This window comes from Oncorhynchus gorbuscha, linkage group LG21 (genome assembly GCF_021184085.1).
Source record: "Oncorhynchus gorbuscha isolate QuinsamMale2020 ecotype Even-year linkage group LG21, OgorEven_v1.0, whole genome shotgun sequence".
Taxonomy (NCBI): Eukaryota; Metazoa; Chordata; class Actinopteri; order Salmoniformes; family Salmonidae; genus Oncorhynchus; species Oncorhynchus gorbuscha.
In genome coordinates, this window is record NC_060193.1 from 169,643 (window position 1) to 185,597 (window position 15,955).

Genomic DNA, 15,955 nt, shown 5'->3' on the forward strand with positions numbered 1-15,955 from the left:
CAGATCCCAGTATCCCTTCTCTCTATAAAACTACAGATCCCAGTATCCCTTCTCTCTATAAAACTACAGACCCAGTATCCCTTCTCTCTATAAAACTACAGATCCCAGTATCCCTTCTCTCTATAAAACTACAGACCCAGTATCCCTTCTCTCTATAAAACTACAGACCCAGTATCCCTTCTCTCTATAAAACTACAGATCCCAGTATCCCTTCTCTCTATAAAACTACAGACCCAGTATCCCTTCTCTCTATAAAACTACAGACCCAGTATCCCTTCTCTCTATAAAACTACAGACCCAGTATCCCTTCTCTCTATAAAACTACAGACCCAGTATCCCTTCTCTCTATAAAACTACAGACCCAGTATCCCTTCTCTCTATAAAACTACAGACCCAGTATCCCTTCTCTCTATAAAACTACAGACCCAGTATCCCTTCTCTCTATAAAACTACAGACCCAGTATCCCTTCTCTCTATAAAACTACAGACCCAGTATCCCTTCTCTCTATAAAACTACAGACCCAGTATCCCTTCTCTCTATAAAACTACAGACCCAGTATCCCTTCTCTCTATAAAACTACAGACCCAGTATCCCTTCTCTCTATAAAACTACAGACCCAGTATCCCTTCTCTCTATAAAACTACAGACCCAGTATCCCTTCTCTCTATAAAACTACAGACCCAGTATCCCTTCTCTCTATAAAACTACAGACCCAGTATCCCTTCTCTCTATAAAACTACAGATCCCAGTATCCCTTCTCTCTATAAAACTACAGATCCCAGTATCCCTTCTCTCTATAAAACTACAGATCCCAGTATCCCTTCTCTCTATAAAACTACAGATCCCAGTATCCCTTCTCTCTATAAAACTACAGACCCAGTATCCCTTCTCTTTATAAAACTACAGACCCAGTATCCCTTCTCTCTATAAAACTACAGACCCAGTATCCCTTCTCTCTATAAAACTACAGACCCAGTATCCCTTCTCTCTATAAAACTACAGACCCAGTATCCCTTCTCTCTATAAAACTACAGATCCCAGTATCCCTTCTCTCTATAAAACTACAGACCCAGTATCCCTTCTCTCTATAAAACTACAGATCCCAGTATCCCTTCTCTCTATAAAACTACAGACCCAGTATCCCTTCTCTCTATAAAACTACAGACCCAGTATCCCTTCTCTCTATAAAACTACAGACCCAGTATCCCTTCTCTCTATAAAACTACAGATCCCAGTATCCCTTCTCTCTATAAAACTACAGATCCCAGTATCCCTTCTCTCTGGGAAAACTAGACCCAGTATCCCTTCTCTCTATAAAACTAGACCTGGACAGTATCCCTTCTCTCTATAAAACTACAGACCCAGTATCCCTAGGTTCTCTCTATAAAACTACAGACCCTGAATCCATACCTCATAAAACTACAGACCCTGAATCCATACTTGTCATCTACAGACCCTGAATCCATACTTCCTATAAAACTACAGACCCTGAATCCATACTTCCTCATAAAACTACAGACCCTGAATCCATACTTCCTATAAAACTACAGACCCTGAATCCATACTTCCTATAAAACTACAGACCCTGAATCCATACTTCCTATAAAACTACAGACCCTGAATCCATACTTCCTATAAAACTACAGACCCTGAATCCATACTTCCTATAAAACACAGACCCAGTATCCCTTCTCTCTATAAAACTACAGACCCAGTCAAATCCCTTCTTCCTATAAAACCATGGTGCAAAGGCTATTTACAGACAGCGGAGGCTATCACCACCTAGCGAGGCTATACCCCACCTCTTTAGGAATACCTAGGATAGGTTAGGTAATCCCTACAGTAAGGCTATATACTATTGTTAGAGAGACTGTCCCACTGGATGTCATAAGTGATTGCACCAATTAGTCAGGCTGATTGAGGTAGTAAATGTAAATGTAGATATGGTTAAAGTAAAACTACAGACCCATATATGATAAAAACAGATCCCAGTATCCCTTCAGCTATAAAACTAGGGGACCCAGCGGGTTGGTCTATAAAACTACAGACCCAGATCCCTTCTCTCTGGTACAGCCATTTGGTTACCTGTTCAGAACCCAGTATTATTTCTCTATAAAACTACAGACCCAGTATCCCTTGTTGTAAAACTACAGACCCAGTATCCCTTCCATGCGGTAGTAAACTACAGACCCAGTCTATAAAACTGACAGACCCAGTATCCCTTCTTCTATAAAACTATGACTGTATATACAGGTTGTCCCAGACCTAGCTATCTGAAGATGAATGTCCTATAAAACTACAGACCCAGTATCCTTCTCTCTATAAAACTAGACCCAGTATCCCTGTCCTCTATAAAACTACAGGTCCAGTATCCCTATCTATAAAATGACAGACCCTGAATCCATACTGGTCCTATAAAACTACAGCTATCTGAAGATGAATTCCTAAAACTACAGACCCTGAATCCACCTAGCTATCTACAGATGAATCCATACTTCCTATAAAACTACAGACCCTGAATCCACCTAAAGCAGACCCTGAGATGAATGTCCTAAAACTACAGACCCTGGTCCACCTAGCTATAAAACTGAAGATGAATATCCTTCTTCCTATAAAACCTGGTCCACCTAGCTATCTGAAGATGAATGTCCTGACTATGACTGGTCCACCTAGCTATCTGAAGATGAATGTCCTGACTAGGACTGGTCCACCTAGCTATCTGAAGATGAATGTCCTGATATGACTGGTTAGTCAGCTATTGAAGATGAATGTAGATATGACTGGTGACTATGCTATCTGAAGATGAATGTCCAGCAGCTATGACTGGTCCGGGTAGCTATCTGGGAAGATGAATGTCCTGTACATTTGTTACCTGTTCACCTGTTATTTCTGGAGAAAAATGTGAGAAGCCTTGTTGTCCTAGACTTGGTCCACCTAGCTATCTGGAGATGAATGTCCAGTCTATGACTGGTGGCTGGGGTCTATTGAAGATGAATGACTGTAATATGACTGTTGTCCCACCTAGCTATCTGAAGATGAATGTCCTGACTATGACTGGTCCACCTAGCTATCTGAAGATGAATGTCCTGACTATGACTGGTCCACCTAGCTATCTGAAGATGAATGTCCTGACTATGACTGGTCCACCTAGCTATCTGAAGATGAATGTCCTGACTATGACTGGTCCACCTAGCTATCTGAAGATGAATGTCCTGACTATGACTGGTCCACCTAGCTATCTGAAGATGAATGTCCTGACTATGACTGGTCCACCTAGCTATCTGAAGATGAATGTCCTGACTATGACTGGTCCACCTAGCTATCTGGAGATGAATGTACTGACTATGACTGGTCCACCTAGCTATCTGGAGATGAATGTCCTGACTATGACTGGTCCACCTAGCTATCTGAAGATGAATGTCCTGACTATGACTGGTCCACCTAGCTATCTGAAGATGAATCTACTGACTATGACTGGTCCACCTAGCTATCTGGAGATGAATGTCCTGACTATGACTGGTCCACCTAGCTATCTGAAGATGAATGTCCTGACTATGACTGGTCCACCTAGCTATCTGAAGATGAATGTCCTGACTATGACTGGTCCACCTAGCTATCTGAAGATGAATGTCCTGACTAGGACTGGTCCACCTAGCTATCTGGAGATTAATGTACTGACTAGGACTGGTCCACCTAGCTATCTGGAGATGAATGTACTGACTATGACTGGTCCACCTAGCTATCTGAAGATGAATGTACTGACTATGACTGGTCCACCTAGCTATCTGAAGATGAATGTCCTGACTAGGACTGGTCCACCTAGCTATCTGAAGATGAATGTACTGACTATGACTGGTCCACCTAGCTATCTGGAGATGAATGTACTGACTATGACTGGTCCACCTAGCTATCTGAAGATGAATGTCCTGACTAGGACTGGTCCACCTAGCTATCTGGAGATGAATGTACTGACTATGACTGGTCCACCTAGCTATCTGAAGATGAATGTCCTGACTAGGACTGGTCCACCTAGCTATCTGGAGATGAATGCACTGACTGTAATTCTCCCTGGATAAGAGCATCTGCTAAATGACTAAAATGTTATGGAAAACCTAAAGGTCCGGAGTAAAAATGTGCTTAACAAGTCACATAATAATCTCATGATAAACTCTCTAGGTAGATAGTCTACAGTTTATCTGTATAGCTGTCTTTATACCACCACAGACCGATGCAGGCACTAAGACCACACTCAATGAGCTGGATACGGTCATAAGAAAACAGGAAAACGCTCATCCAGAGGCGGCGCTCCGAGTAGCCGGGGACTTTAATGCAGGAAAACTTAAATCAGTTTTACCAAATTTCTATCAGCATGTTAAATGTGGAAAGTACTCTGGACCACCTTTACTCAACACACAGAAACACGTACAAAGCTCTCCCTCACTCTCCATTTGGCAAATCTGACCATAATTTGACCTCCTGATTCCTGCTTAGAAGCTAAAATTAAAGCAGGAAGCACCAGTGACACAGTCAATAAAAAAGTGGTCAGATGAAGCAGATGCTAAACTACAGGACTGTTTTTCTGTCACAGACTGGAACATGGATTCTTCCGATGACATTGAGGAATACACCACATCAGTCACTGGCTTTATCAATAAGTGCATCGATGACGTCGTACCCACAGTGACCGTACGTACATACCCGAACCAGAAGCCATGGATTACAGGCAACAGTCGCACTGAGCTCAAGGGTAGAGCTGCCGCTTTCAAGGTGCAGGACTCTAACCCAGAAGCTTATAAGAAATCCCGCTATGCCCTCCGACGAACCATCAAACAGGCAAAGTGTCAAGACAGGACTAATATCGTATCGTACTACACCGGCTCTGGCGCTCGTCAGATGTGGAAGGGCTTGCAAAACTATTACAGACTACGAAGGCAAGCACCGCCATGAACTGCCCAGTGACACGAACCTTCCAGACGAGCTAAATTACTTCTATGCTCGCTTCAAGGCAAGTAACACTGAAACATGCATGAGAGCATCAGCTGTTCCGGATGACTGTGTGATCATGCTCTCCATAGCCAATGTGATTGAGACCTTCAAACAAGTCAACATTCACAAGGCCACATAGCCAGACGGATTACCAGGACGTGTGCTCTGGGCATGTGCTGACCAACTGGCAAGTGTCTTCATTGACAAACTCTCTGTCTGAGTCTGTAATACCAACATGTTTCAAGCAGACCAGCATAGTCCCTGGCCCAAGAACACTAAGGTAACCTGCCTAAATAAATACTGACCCGTAGCACTCACCTCTGTAGCCATGAAGTGCTTTGAAAGGCTGGTCATGGCTCACATCAACACCATTATCCCAGAAACCCAAGACACACTTTAATTTAAATACCGCACCAACAGATCCACAGATGATGCAATCTCTATTCACTCCACACTGCCCTTTCCCACCTGGACAAAAGGAACACCTATGTGAGAATGCTGTTCATTGCCTACAGCTCAGCATTCAACACTATATTGCCCTCAAAGCTCATAACTAAGCTAAGGATCCTGGGACTAAACACCTCCCTCCTCAACTGGATCCTGGACTTCCTGAAATGCCACCCCCAGTTGGTAAGGTTAGGTAACAACACATCCGCCACGCTGATCCTCAACACAGGGGTCCTCAGGGGTGCGTGCTCAGTCCCCTCCTGTACTCCCTATTCACCCATGACTGCACGGCCAGGCACGACTCCAACACCATCATTAAGTTTGCCGATGACACAACAGTGGTAGGCCTGATCACCGACGAGACAGCCTATAGGGAGGAGGTCAGAGATCTGGTCATGTGGTGCCAGGATAACAAACTCTCCCTCAACGTGACGAAGACAAAGGAGATGATTATGGACTACAGCAAAAGGAGGACCGAGCACACCCCCATTCTCATCAACGGGGCTGTAGTGGAGCGGGTAGAGAATTTCAAGTTCCCTGGTGTTCACATCACCAACAAACTATCATGTTCCAAACACACCAAGATAGTCGTGAAGAGGGCACGACAACACCTTTTCTCCCTCAGGAGACAAAATATTTGCCATGGGTCCTCAGATCCTCAAAAGGTTCTACAGATGCACCATCGATAGCATTGCATCACTGCCTGGTACGGAAACTGCTCGGCCTTCGACCGCAAGGCACTACAGAGGGTATTGCAAACGGCCCAGTACATCAGTGGGGCCAAGCTTCCTGCCATCCAGGACCTCTATATAAGGAAAAATCAGATAAAGGGCCTACAAATTGCCAAAGACTCCAGCCACCCCAGTCATAGACTGTTGTCTCTGCTTCTTAACAGCTTCTACCCCCAAGCCATAAGACTCTTGAACAGCTAATCAAAGTCACTTTAACTCTACCTACATGTACATATTACCTCAACTAACCGGTGCCCCTGCACATTGACTTTGTACCGTAACACCCTGTATATAGCCTCCACATTGACTCTGTACCAGTACCCCCTGTATATAGCCTCCACATTGACTCTGTACCAGTACCCCCTGTATATAGCCTCCACATTGACTCTGTACCGTAATACCCTGTATATAGCCTCCACATTGACTCTGTACCAGTACCCCCTGTATATAGCCTCCACATTGACTCTGTACCGGTACCCCCTGTATATAGCCTCCACATTGACTCTGTACCGTAACACCCTGTATATAGCCTCCACATTGACTCTGTACCGTAACACCCTGTATAAAGCCTCCACATTGACTCTGTACCAGTACCCCCTGTATATAGCCTCCACATTGACTCTGTACCGTAATACCCTGTATATAGCCTCCACATTGACTCTGTACTGATACCCCCTGTATATAGCCTAGCCTCCACATTGACTCTGTACCGGTACCCCCTGTATATAGCCTCCACATTGACTCTGTACCGTAACACCCTGTATATAGGCTCCACATTGACTCTGTACTGTAACACCCTGTATATAGCCTCCACATTGACTCTGTACCGGTACCCCCTGTATATAGCCTCCACATTGACTCTGTACCGTAACACCCTGTATATAACCTCCACATTGACTCTGTACCAGTACCCCCTGTATATAGCCTCCACATTGACTCTGTACCAGTACCCCCTGTATATAGCCTCCACCTTGACTCTGTACCAGTACCCCCTGTATATAGCCTCCACACTGACTCTGTACCGTAATACCCTATATATAGCCTCCACATTGACTCTGTACCGGTACCCCCTGTATATAGCCTCCACATTGACTCTGTACCGTAACACCCTGTATATAGCCTCCACATTGACTCTGTACCAGTACCCCCTGTATATAGCCTCCACATTGACTCTGTACCGGTACCCCCTGTATATAGCCTCCACATTGACTCTGTACCGTAACACCCTGTATATAGCCTCCACATTGACTCTGTACCGTAACACCCTGTATACAGTCTCCACATTGACTCTGTACCAGTACTCCCTGTATATAGCCTCCACATTGACTCTGTACCAGTACCCCCTGTATATAGCAAAACAGTTAGAGTTTAATGGCTGTGATAGAACTGAGGATGGATCAACAACATTGTAGTTACTCCACAATACTAACCTAATGACAGAGTGAAAAGGAGGAAGCCTGTACAGAATAAAACATATTCCAAAACATGCATCCTGTTTGCAACAAGACACTAAAGTAAAACTGCAACAGAAAATGTAGCAAAGCAATTCACTTTGTGTCCTGAATACAAAGTGTTATGTTTGGAGAAGATACAACACATTACTGAGTACCACTCTTCATATTGTCAAGCATAGTAGTGGCTGCATCAAGCTTGTCATTGTTAAGGACTGGGGAGCTTTTCAGGATGAAAGACACTGGGAGATGAATTCACCTTTCAGCAGGACAATAGCCTAAAACACAAGGCCAAATAAACACTGGAGTTGCTAACCAAGATGACAGTGAACGTTCCTGAATGGCCAAATTAGTTTTGACTTAAATCTACTTTAAAATATACCTGAAAAAGGATGTCTTGCAATGATCAACAACCAATTTGACAGAATTTTGAAAAAAATAAATGTTGTACAATCCAGGTACAATGTACTGACTCAGGGGTGTGCATACTACCGACTCAGGGGTGTGCATACTACCGACTCAGGGGTGTGCATACTACCGACTCAGGGGTGTGCATACTACCGACTCAGGGGTGTGCATACTACCGACTCAGGGGTGTGCATACACCGGGGTGTGCATACTACCGACTCAGGGGTGTGCATACTACCGACTCAGGGGTGTGCATACTACCGACTCAGGGGTGTGCATACTACCGACTCAGGGGTGTGCATACTACCGACTCAGGGGTGTGCATACTACCGACTCAGGGGTGTGCACTCAGGGGTGTGCATACTACCGACTCAGGGGTGTGCATACACCGACTCAGGGGGTGTGCATACTACCGACTCAGGGGTGTGCATACTACCGACTCAGGGGTGTGCATACACCGACTCAGGGGGGGTGCATACTACCGACTCAGGGGTGTGCATACTACCGACTCAGGGGTGTGCATACTACCGACTCAGGGGTGCATACTACCGACCCAGGGGTGTGCATACCCACCGACTCAGGGGTGTGCATACTACCGACCCAGGGGGTGCATACTACCGACCCAGGGGGTGCATACTACCGACCCAGGGGGGACCCAGGGGGTGCATACTACCGACCCAGGGGGTGCATACTACCGACCCAGGGGGTGCATACGACCGACCCAGGGGGTGCATACTACCGACCCAGGGGGTGCATACTACCGACCCAGGGGGTGCATACTACCGACCCAGGGGGTGCATACTACCGACCCACTACCGACCCAGGGGGTGCATACTACCGACCCAGGGGGTGCATACTACCGACCGACCCAGGGGTGCATACTACCGACTCAGGGGGTGCATACTACCGACTACCGACCCAGGGGGTGCATACTACCGACTCAGGGGGTGCATACTACCGACTCAGGGGGTGCATACTACTGACTCAGGGGGTGCATACTACTGACTCAGGGGGTGCATACTACTGACTCAGGGGTGCATACTACTGACTCAGGGGTGTGCATACTACTGACTCAGGGTGTGCAATGTACTGACTCAGGGGTGTGCTACTGAATGTACTGACTCAGGGGTGTGCATACTACTGACTCAGGGGTGTGCATACTACTGACTCAGGAGGGGGTGCATACTACTGACTCATGTAAATAAAGATATTTCTGTGTTTAATTTTCTGACTCAACATTTGACTCAGGGAAAACTGACTCAGGGGTTTTCTGACTCAGGGGTGGTACTACTGACTCAGGAGGGGCATACTTTGTAAATAAAGATATTTCTGTGTTTAATTTTCACAACATTTCTGAAAAATGTTTTCACTTGGTCATTTTAATGAGAAATCTATTTAATATCTATTAAAATGTATTTGAATTCAGGCTGTAACAACATGTGGAATAAGTCAAGGGGGAAGAATTCATTCTGTTGGGTGTAGTCTGTAGGGTTTAGGTTGTAGTGTGTGGGCGTAGTGTGTAGTCCGTAGGGTTTAGGGTGTAGTGTGTGGGCATAGTCTGTAGGGTTTAGGGTGTAGTGTGTGGGCGTAGTGCGTAGTCCATAGGGTTTAGGGTGTAGTGTGTGGGCGTAGTGCATAGTCTGTAAGGGTGTTATGTGAGGGCGTAGTGCGTAGTCTGTAGGGTTTAGGGTGTAGTGTGTGGGCGTAGTGCGTAGTCTGTAGGGTTTAGGGTGTGGAATAAGTCAAGGGGTATGAATACTATAGGAAGGCAAGATGACAACATCAGGTGAAGTGTGTAGGGTGTAGTCTGTAGGGTGTAGTCTGTAGGGTGTAGGGTGTAGTCTGTAGGGTGTAGTCTGTAGGGTGTAGTCTGTAGGGTGTAGTCTGTAGGGTGTAGTCTGTACAGTGTAGTCTGTACAGTGTAGGGTGTAGTCTGTACGGTGTAGGGTGTAGTCTGTAGTCTGTACGGTGTAGGGTGTAGTCTGTAGGGTGTAGTCTGTACGGTGTAGGGTGTAGTCTGTACGGTGTGTAGTCTGTACGGTGTAGGGTGTAGTCTGTACGGTGTAGGGTGTAGTCTGTACGGTGTAGGGTGTAGTCTGTACGGTGTAGGGTGTAGTCTGTACGGTGTAGGGTGTAGTCTATACGGCGTAGGCTGTACGGTGTAGGGTGTAGTCTGTAGGGTGTCGTCTGTACGGTGTAGGGTGTAGTCTGTAGGGTGTCGTCTGTACGGTGTAGGGTGTACGGTGTAGTCTGTAGGGTGTACTCTGTACGGTGTAGTGTGTAGTCTGTACGGTGTAGGGTGTAGTCTGTACGGTGTAGTCTGTAGGGTGTAGTCTGTACGGTGTAGGGTGTAGTCTGTACGGTGTAGGGTGTAGTCTGTAGGGTGTAGTCTGTAGGGTGTAGTCTGTACGGTGTAGTCTGTAGGGTGTAGGGTGTAGTCTGTAGGGTGTAGTCTGTAGGGTGTAGGGTGTAGTCTGTAGGGTGTAGTCTGTAGGGTGTAGGTGTAGGGTGTAGGGTGTAGTCTGTAGGGTGTAGTCTGTACGGTGTAGGGTGTAGTCTGTAGGGTGTAGGGTGTAGTCTGTAGGGTGTAGTCTGTAGGGTGTAGTCTGTACGGTGTAGGGTGTAGTCTGTACGGTGTAGGGTGTAGTCTGTAGGGTGTAGTCTGTACGGTGTAGTCTGTACGGTGTAGTCTGTAGGGTGTACGGTGTAGTCTGTAGGGTGTAGTCTGTAGGGTGTAGTCTGTACGGTGTAGGGTGTAGTCTGTACGGTGTAGGGTGTAGTCTGTAGGGTGTAGTCTGTACGGTGTAGTCTGTACGGTGTAGTCTGTAGGGTGTACGGTGTAGTCTGTAGGGTGTAGGGTGTAGTCTGTAGGGTGTAGTGTGAAGGATTCTTACTTGTTCTCTTCTATAAGGATACGGAGAACATCAGGGTTGACGATGACAACATCAGCATCGATACTGAAGTAGTAATCACACTGACTGTCCTTCTTACACGCCTCCCTACACACACACACACACCACAACACAACACAACACAACACAACACACCACAACACAACACAACACAGGTTACATGAATGGTTATGCAGGTGTGGGACTAAGCAGCTCATTGTAACAATAACAGTGTTCAGGGTCCCTCATGTTCTAAGCAGCTCATTGTAACAATAACAGTGTTCAGGGTTCCCTCATGTTCTAAGCAGCTCATTGTAACAATAACAGTGTTCAGGGTTCCCTCATGTTCTAAGCAGCTCATTGTAACAATAACAGTGTTCAGGGTTCCCTCATGTTCTAAGCAGCTCATTGTTAAATAAGCCAGTGTTCTAGCCTGGTTCCCTCATGTTCTAAGGAATAGTTCTAGGTGTAATCCTCACACAGCCATGGTTCTAGCCTGGTCCTGCATTAAACACAATGCATCACACAGCATTAAACACAATCTCCTCCGGTCCGCATCACCAGCCTGGCATTAAACACAAGGGAACAGCAACACAGCATTAAACACAATGCATTAAACACAATCTCCAGCATCACACAGCTGAATGTTCTGCTCACAGATACACCACCTAACACACAATCTCACAGCATCACACAGCATTAAACACAATCCCACAGCATCACACAGCATTAAACACAATCTCACAGCATCACACAGCATTAAACACAATCTCACAGCATTAAACACAATCTAACAGCATCACACAGCATTAAACACAATCTCACAGCATTAAACACAATCTCACAGCATCACACAGCATTAAACACAATCTCACAGCATTAAACACAATCTCACAGCATCACACAGCATTAAACACAATCTCACAGCATCACACAGCATTAAACACAATCTCACAGCATTAAACACAATCTCACAGCATCACACAGCATTAAACACAATCTCACAGCATCACACAGCATTAAACACAATCTCACAGCATTAAACACAATCTCACAGCATTAAACACAATCTCACAGCATTAAACACAATCTCACAGCATTAAACACAATCTCACAGCATCTCACACGGTTAAAACCTTTAAAAGTCTAAGCCGTGGGAGATTGGGTTGCTAAACTGACAGGTGGAATTGTTTGAAGAAGGTCACAGATCATTTAGCAATGTGATGTTGAATTGTAAGAGCCCTTTAGGTAGACAAACTATTTACATTCATCATTTGATAACATACTACTATAGCCCATAGAAACACATTGAATAACACATCCAGAAATGGCAAAAAAAAGGCCAGACAACTTGGCTATAAGGTGTATGGAAACTTCCTGTATATATCCATACTACCATTCATTTGGCTATAAGGTGTATGGAAACTTCCTGTATATATCCATACTACCATTCATTTGGCTATAAGGTGTATGGAAACTTCCTGTATATATCCATACTACCATTCATTTGGCTATAAGGTGTATGGAAACTTCCTGTATATATCCATACTACCATTCATTTGCTATAAGGTGAATGTTTAATATCTAGATACACTGCTCAAAAAATATATCCATACTACCATTCACTTTGGAAATCAAACTGTCCACTGGAAAGCAACACTGATTGATATCCCTGTTGGCAAATGGTACAACAGGTGGAAATTCTAGGGAGATCTTTGTGGGCAGGTGGTGACCACAGACCACTTCTCAGTTCCTATGCTTCCTGGCTGATGTTTTCTCAGGATGTGCTTTCACTCTAGTGGTTTCATGGTGGTTACAACCCACACAAGTGGATTGCAGCACATCCAGGATGGTACATCAATGCGAGATGTGGCAAGAAGGTTTGCTGTGTCTGTCAGCATAGTATCCAGAGCATGGAGGCGCTACCAGGAGATAGGCCAGTACATCCGTGGTTTGGCCCTAGGAGGGCAACAACCCAGCAGGGACCGTACCCCCCTGTGATGGAGGCCAGGAGGAGCACTGCCAGAGCCCTCCTGTCTCAGCCTCCAAATGTGCATGTGTCTGCTCAAACGGTGAAACAGATTGAGGGCCCGATGTCCACAGGTGGGGGCTGTGGCCCAACACTGTCACGTTTGGCATTTGCCAGAGAACATCAAGATGGGAAAATTCACTACTGGCGCCCTGTGCCTTCACAGATGAAAGCAGGTTCACACTGTGACATGTGACAGACGTGACAGTCTGGAGACGCCATGGAGAACGTTCTGCTGCCTGCAACATCCTCCAGCATGACCAGTTTGGAGGTGGGTCAGTCATGGTGTGGGGTGGCATTTCTTTGGGGACCACAGCCCCACATGTGCTCGCCAGAGGTGCCTGACTGCCATTAGGTATCGAGATGAGATCCCCAGACCCCTGGACCATATGCTGGTGCGGTTCCAGTTTCTAATACAAGTTCTGCTAGACCTATGTGGCTATTCACCATGCTGAAGTCATTGGATGTCCGCCCATTCCCCAGACCTGGATCAATTGAGCACATGTGGGACATCTGTCTCGCTCCATCCACCAACGCCACGTTGCACCACAGACCCACACTACTGAGCCTCATTTTGACTTGTTTTAAGGACATTACATCAAAGTTGGATCAGCCTGTAGTGTGGTTTTCCACTTTAATTTTGTGTGTGACTCCAAATCCAGACCTCCATAGGTTGATAAATTTGATTTCCATTGATAATTTTTGTGTGATTTTGTTGTCAGCACATTCAACTATGTGAAGAAAAAAGTATTTAATAAGAATATTTCATTCATTCAGATCTAGGATGTGTTATTTTAGTGTTCCCTTTATTTTTTTGAGCAATGTATATCTCCATACTACCATTAATTTGTATGGGTTAATATCTATATATATCTCCATACTACCATTCATTTGTATGGGTTAATATCTATATATATCTCCATGCTACCATTCATTTTATGGGTTAATATTTGATATATCTCCATACTACCATTAATTTCTGTTAATAATATATATCTCCACTACCATTAATTTGTATGGTTAATATCTATATATATCTCCATACTACCATTCATTTGTATGGGTTTCTATCCTATATTATCTCCATACTACCATTCATTTGGGAGTTTTCTATATATATATCTCCATTTTACCCATTGTTTTGTTTGGGGTTTATCTATATATATCTCCATACTACCATTCATTTGTATGGGTTAATATCTATATATATATATCTCCATACTACCATTCATTTGTATGGGTTAATATCTATATATATATCTCCATACTACCAATTTGGGTTAATATTTATATCTCCATACTACCATTCATTTTTGGGTTAATATCTATATATATCTCCAAACATTCCTTGTATAGTTCCATACTAGTCCTTGACAGTTTTGGCTGATGTGATGTGTGATGTTGTGGAAACTTCCTGTATGTATGTGTGTGTACCATGTGTGTTTGGCTATAAGGTGTATGGAAACTTCCTGTATATATCCATACTACCATTCATTTGTCTATAAGGTGTATGAAACTTGTGTGTATATATCCATACTACCATTCATTTGGCTATGTGTGTGATATGTGAATGTTGTGTGTGTATATGTGTATGTGCCATTCATTTGGCTATAAGGTGTATGGAAACTTCCTGTGTATATCCATACTACCATTCATTTGGCTATAAGGTGTATGGACTAACTTTGTGTATATATCGAGCATACTACCATTCATTTCCAGGAAGGGAGTTACCTGAACACAGATGACATACACCAATGTCTTCATCCTACACAGATACACTGTCTTCAACACAGAGACAAACACCAGGGGCCTGTCTTCAAACAGGGGCCTGTCTTCATCCTACACAGACACACACCAGGGGCCTGTCTTCATCCTACACAGAGTCAACCAGGGGCCTGTCTTCATCCTACAGAGACAGACAACAAACTGTCTTCATCCTACACAGAGAACACACCAGGGGCCTGTCTTCATCCTACACAGAGACAGACACACACCAGGGGCCTGTCTTCATCCTACACAGACACACACCAGGGGCCTGTCTTCATCCTACACAGAGACAGACACACACCAGGGGCCTGTCTTCATCCTACATAGACACACACAGGGGCCTGTCTTCAACATTCTAGGGGGCCTGTCTTCATCCTACACAGAGACAGACACAGACACATCCCACAGAGACAGGGCCTGTCTTCATCCTACACAGAGACAGAGACACACCAGTCTTCATCCTACACAGAGACAGACACACACCAGGGGCCTGTCTTCATCCTACACAGAGACAGACACACACCAGGGGCCTGTCTTCATCCTGATTGAGACACACCAGGGGATGTCTTCATCCTACACAAACATCTTAGTTAGACAGACACCAGGGGCCTGTCTTCATCCAGCAACAGACACACACCAGGGGCATGTCTTCATCCTTGGAGGATGTCTTCATCCTACACAGAGATACCAGGGGCCTGTCTTCATCCTAAGTGAGACAGAACACAGGGCCTGTCTTCATCCTACACAGAGACACACACCAGGGACTGTCTTCATCCTACACAGAGACAGAGACACACCAGGGGCCTGTCTTCATCCTACACAGAGACACACACCAGGGACATGTCTTCATCCTACAGAGACACACCAGGGGCCTGTCTTCATCCTACACAGAGACAGAGACACACCAGGGGCCTGTCTTCATCCTGTGAGAGTGACACACCAGGGGCCTGTCTTCATCCTACACAGAGACCAGGGGCCTGTCTTCACTACACACGGGCCTGTCTTCATAAACAGTCAGGGGCCTGACACAGGACAGAGACACACACCAGGGGTTGTCTTCATCCTACACAGAGACACACCAGGGGCCTGTCTTCATCCTACACAGAGACAGAGACACACCAGGGGCCTGTCTTCAGAACCAGGGGCCTGTCTTCATCCCAGGACAGACAGACCAGGGGCCTGTCTTCATCCTACACAGACACACACCAGGGGCATGTCTTCATCCTACACAGAGACAGAGACAC

General features: G+C 45.3%; 1 protein-coding gene across 1 annotated transcript in view; it reads right to left on the reverse strand.

The window, feature by feature from the left end:
• LOC124008310 (multifunctional procollagen lysine hydroxylase and glycosyltransferase LH3-like) overlaps positions 1–15,955 on the reverse strand; it is an 88,897-nt gene that overhangs the window by 27,175 nt on the left and 45,767 nt on the right. Inside the window, exon 7 of the mRNA XM_046319476.1 lies at positions 10,919–11,002. Within this exon, the coding sequence (XP_046175432.1) occupies positions 10,919–11,002 (84 nt within the window). The remainder of the gene's footprint in view (positions 1–10,918; positions 11,003–15,955) is intronic.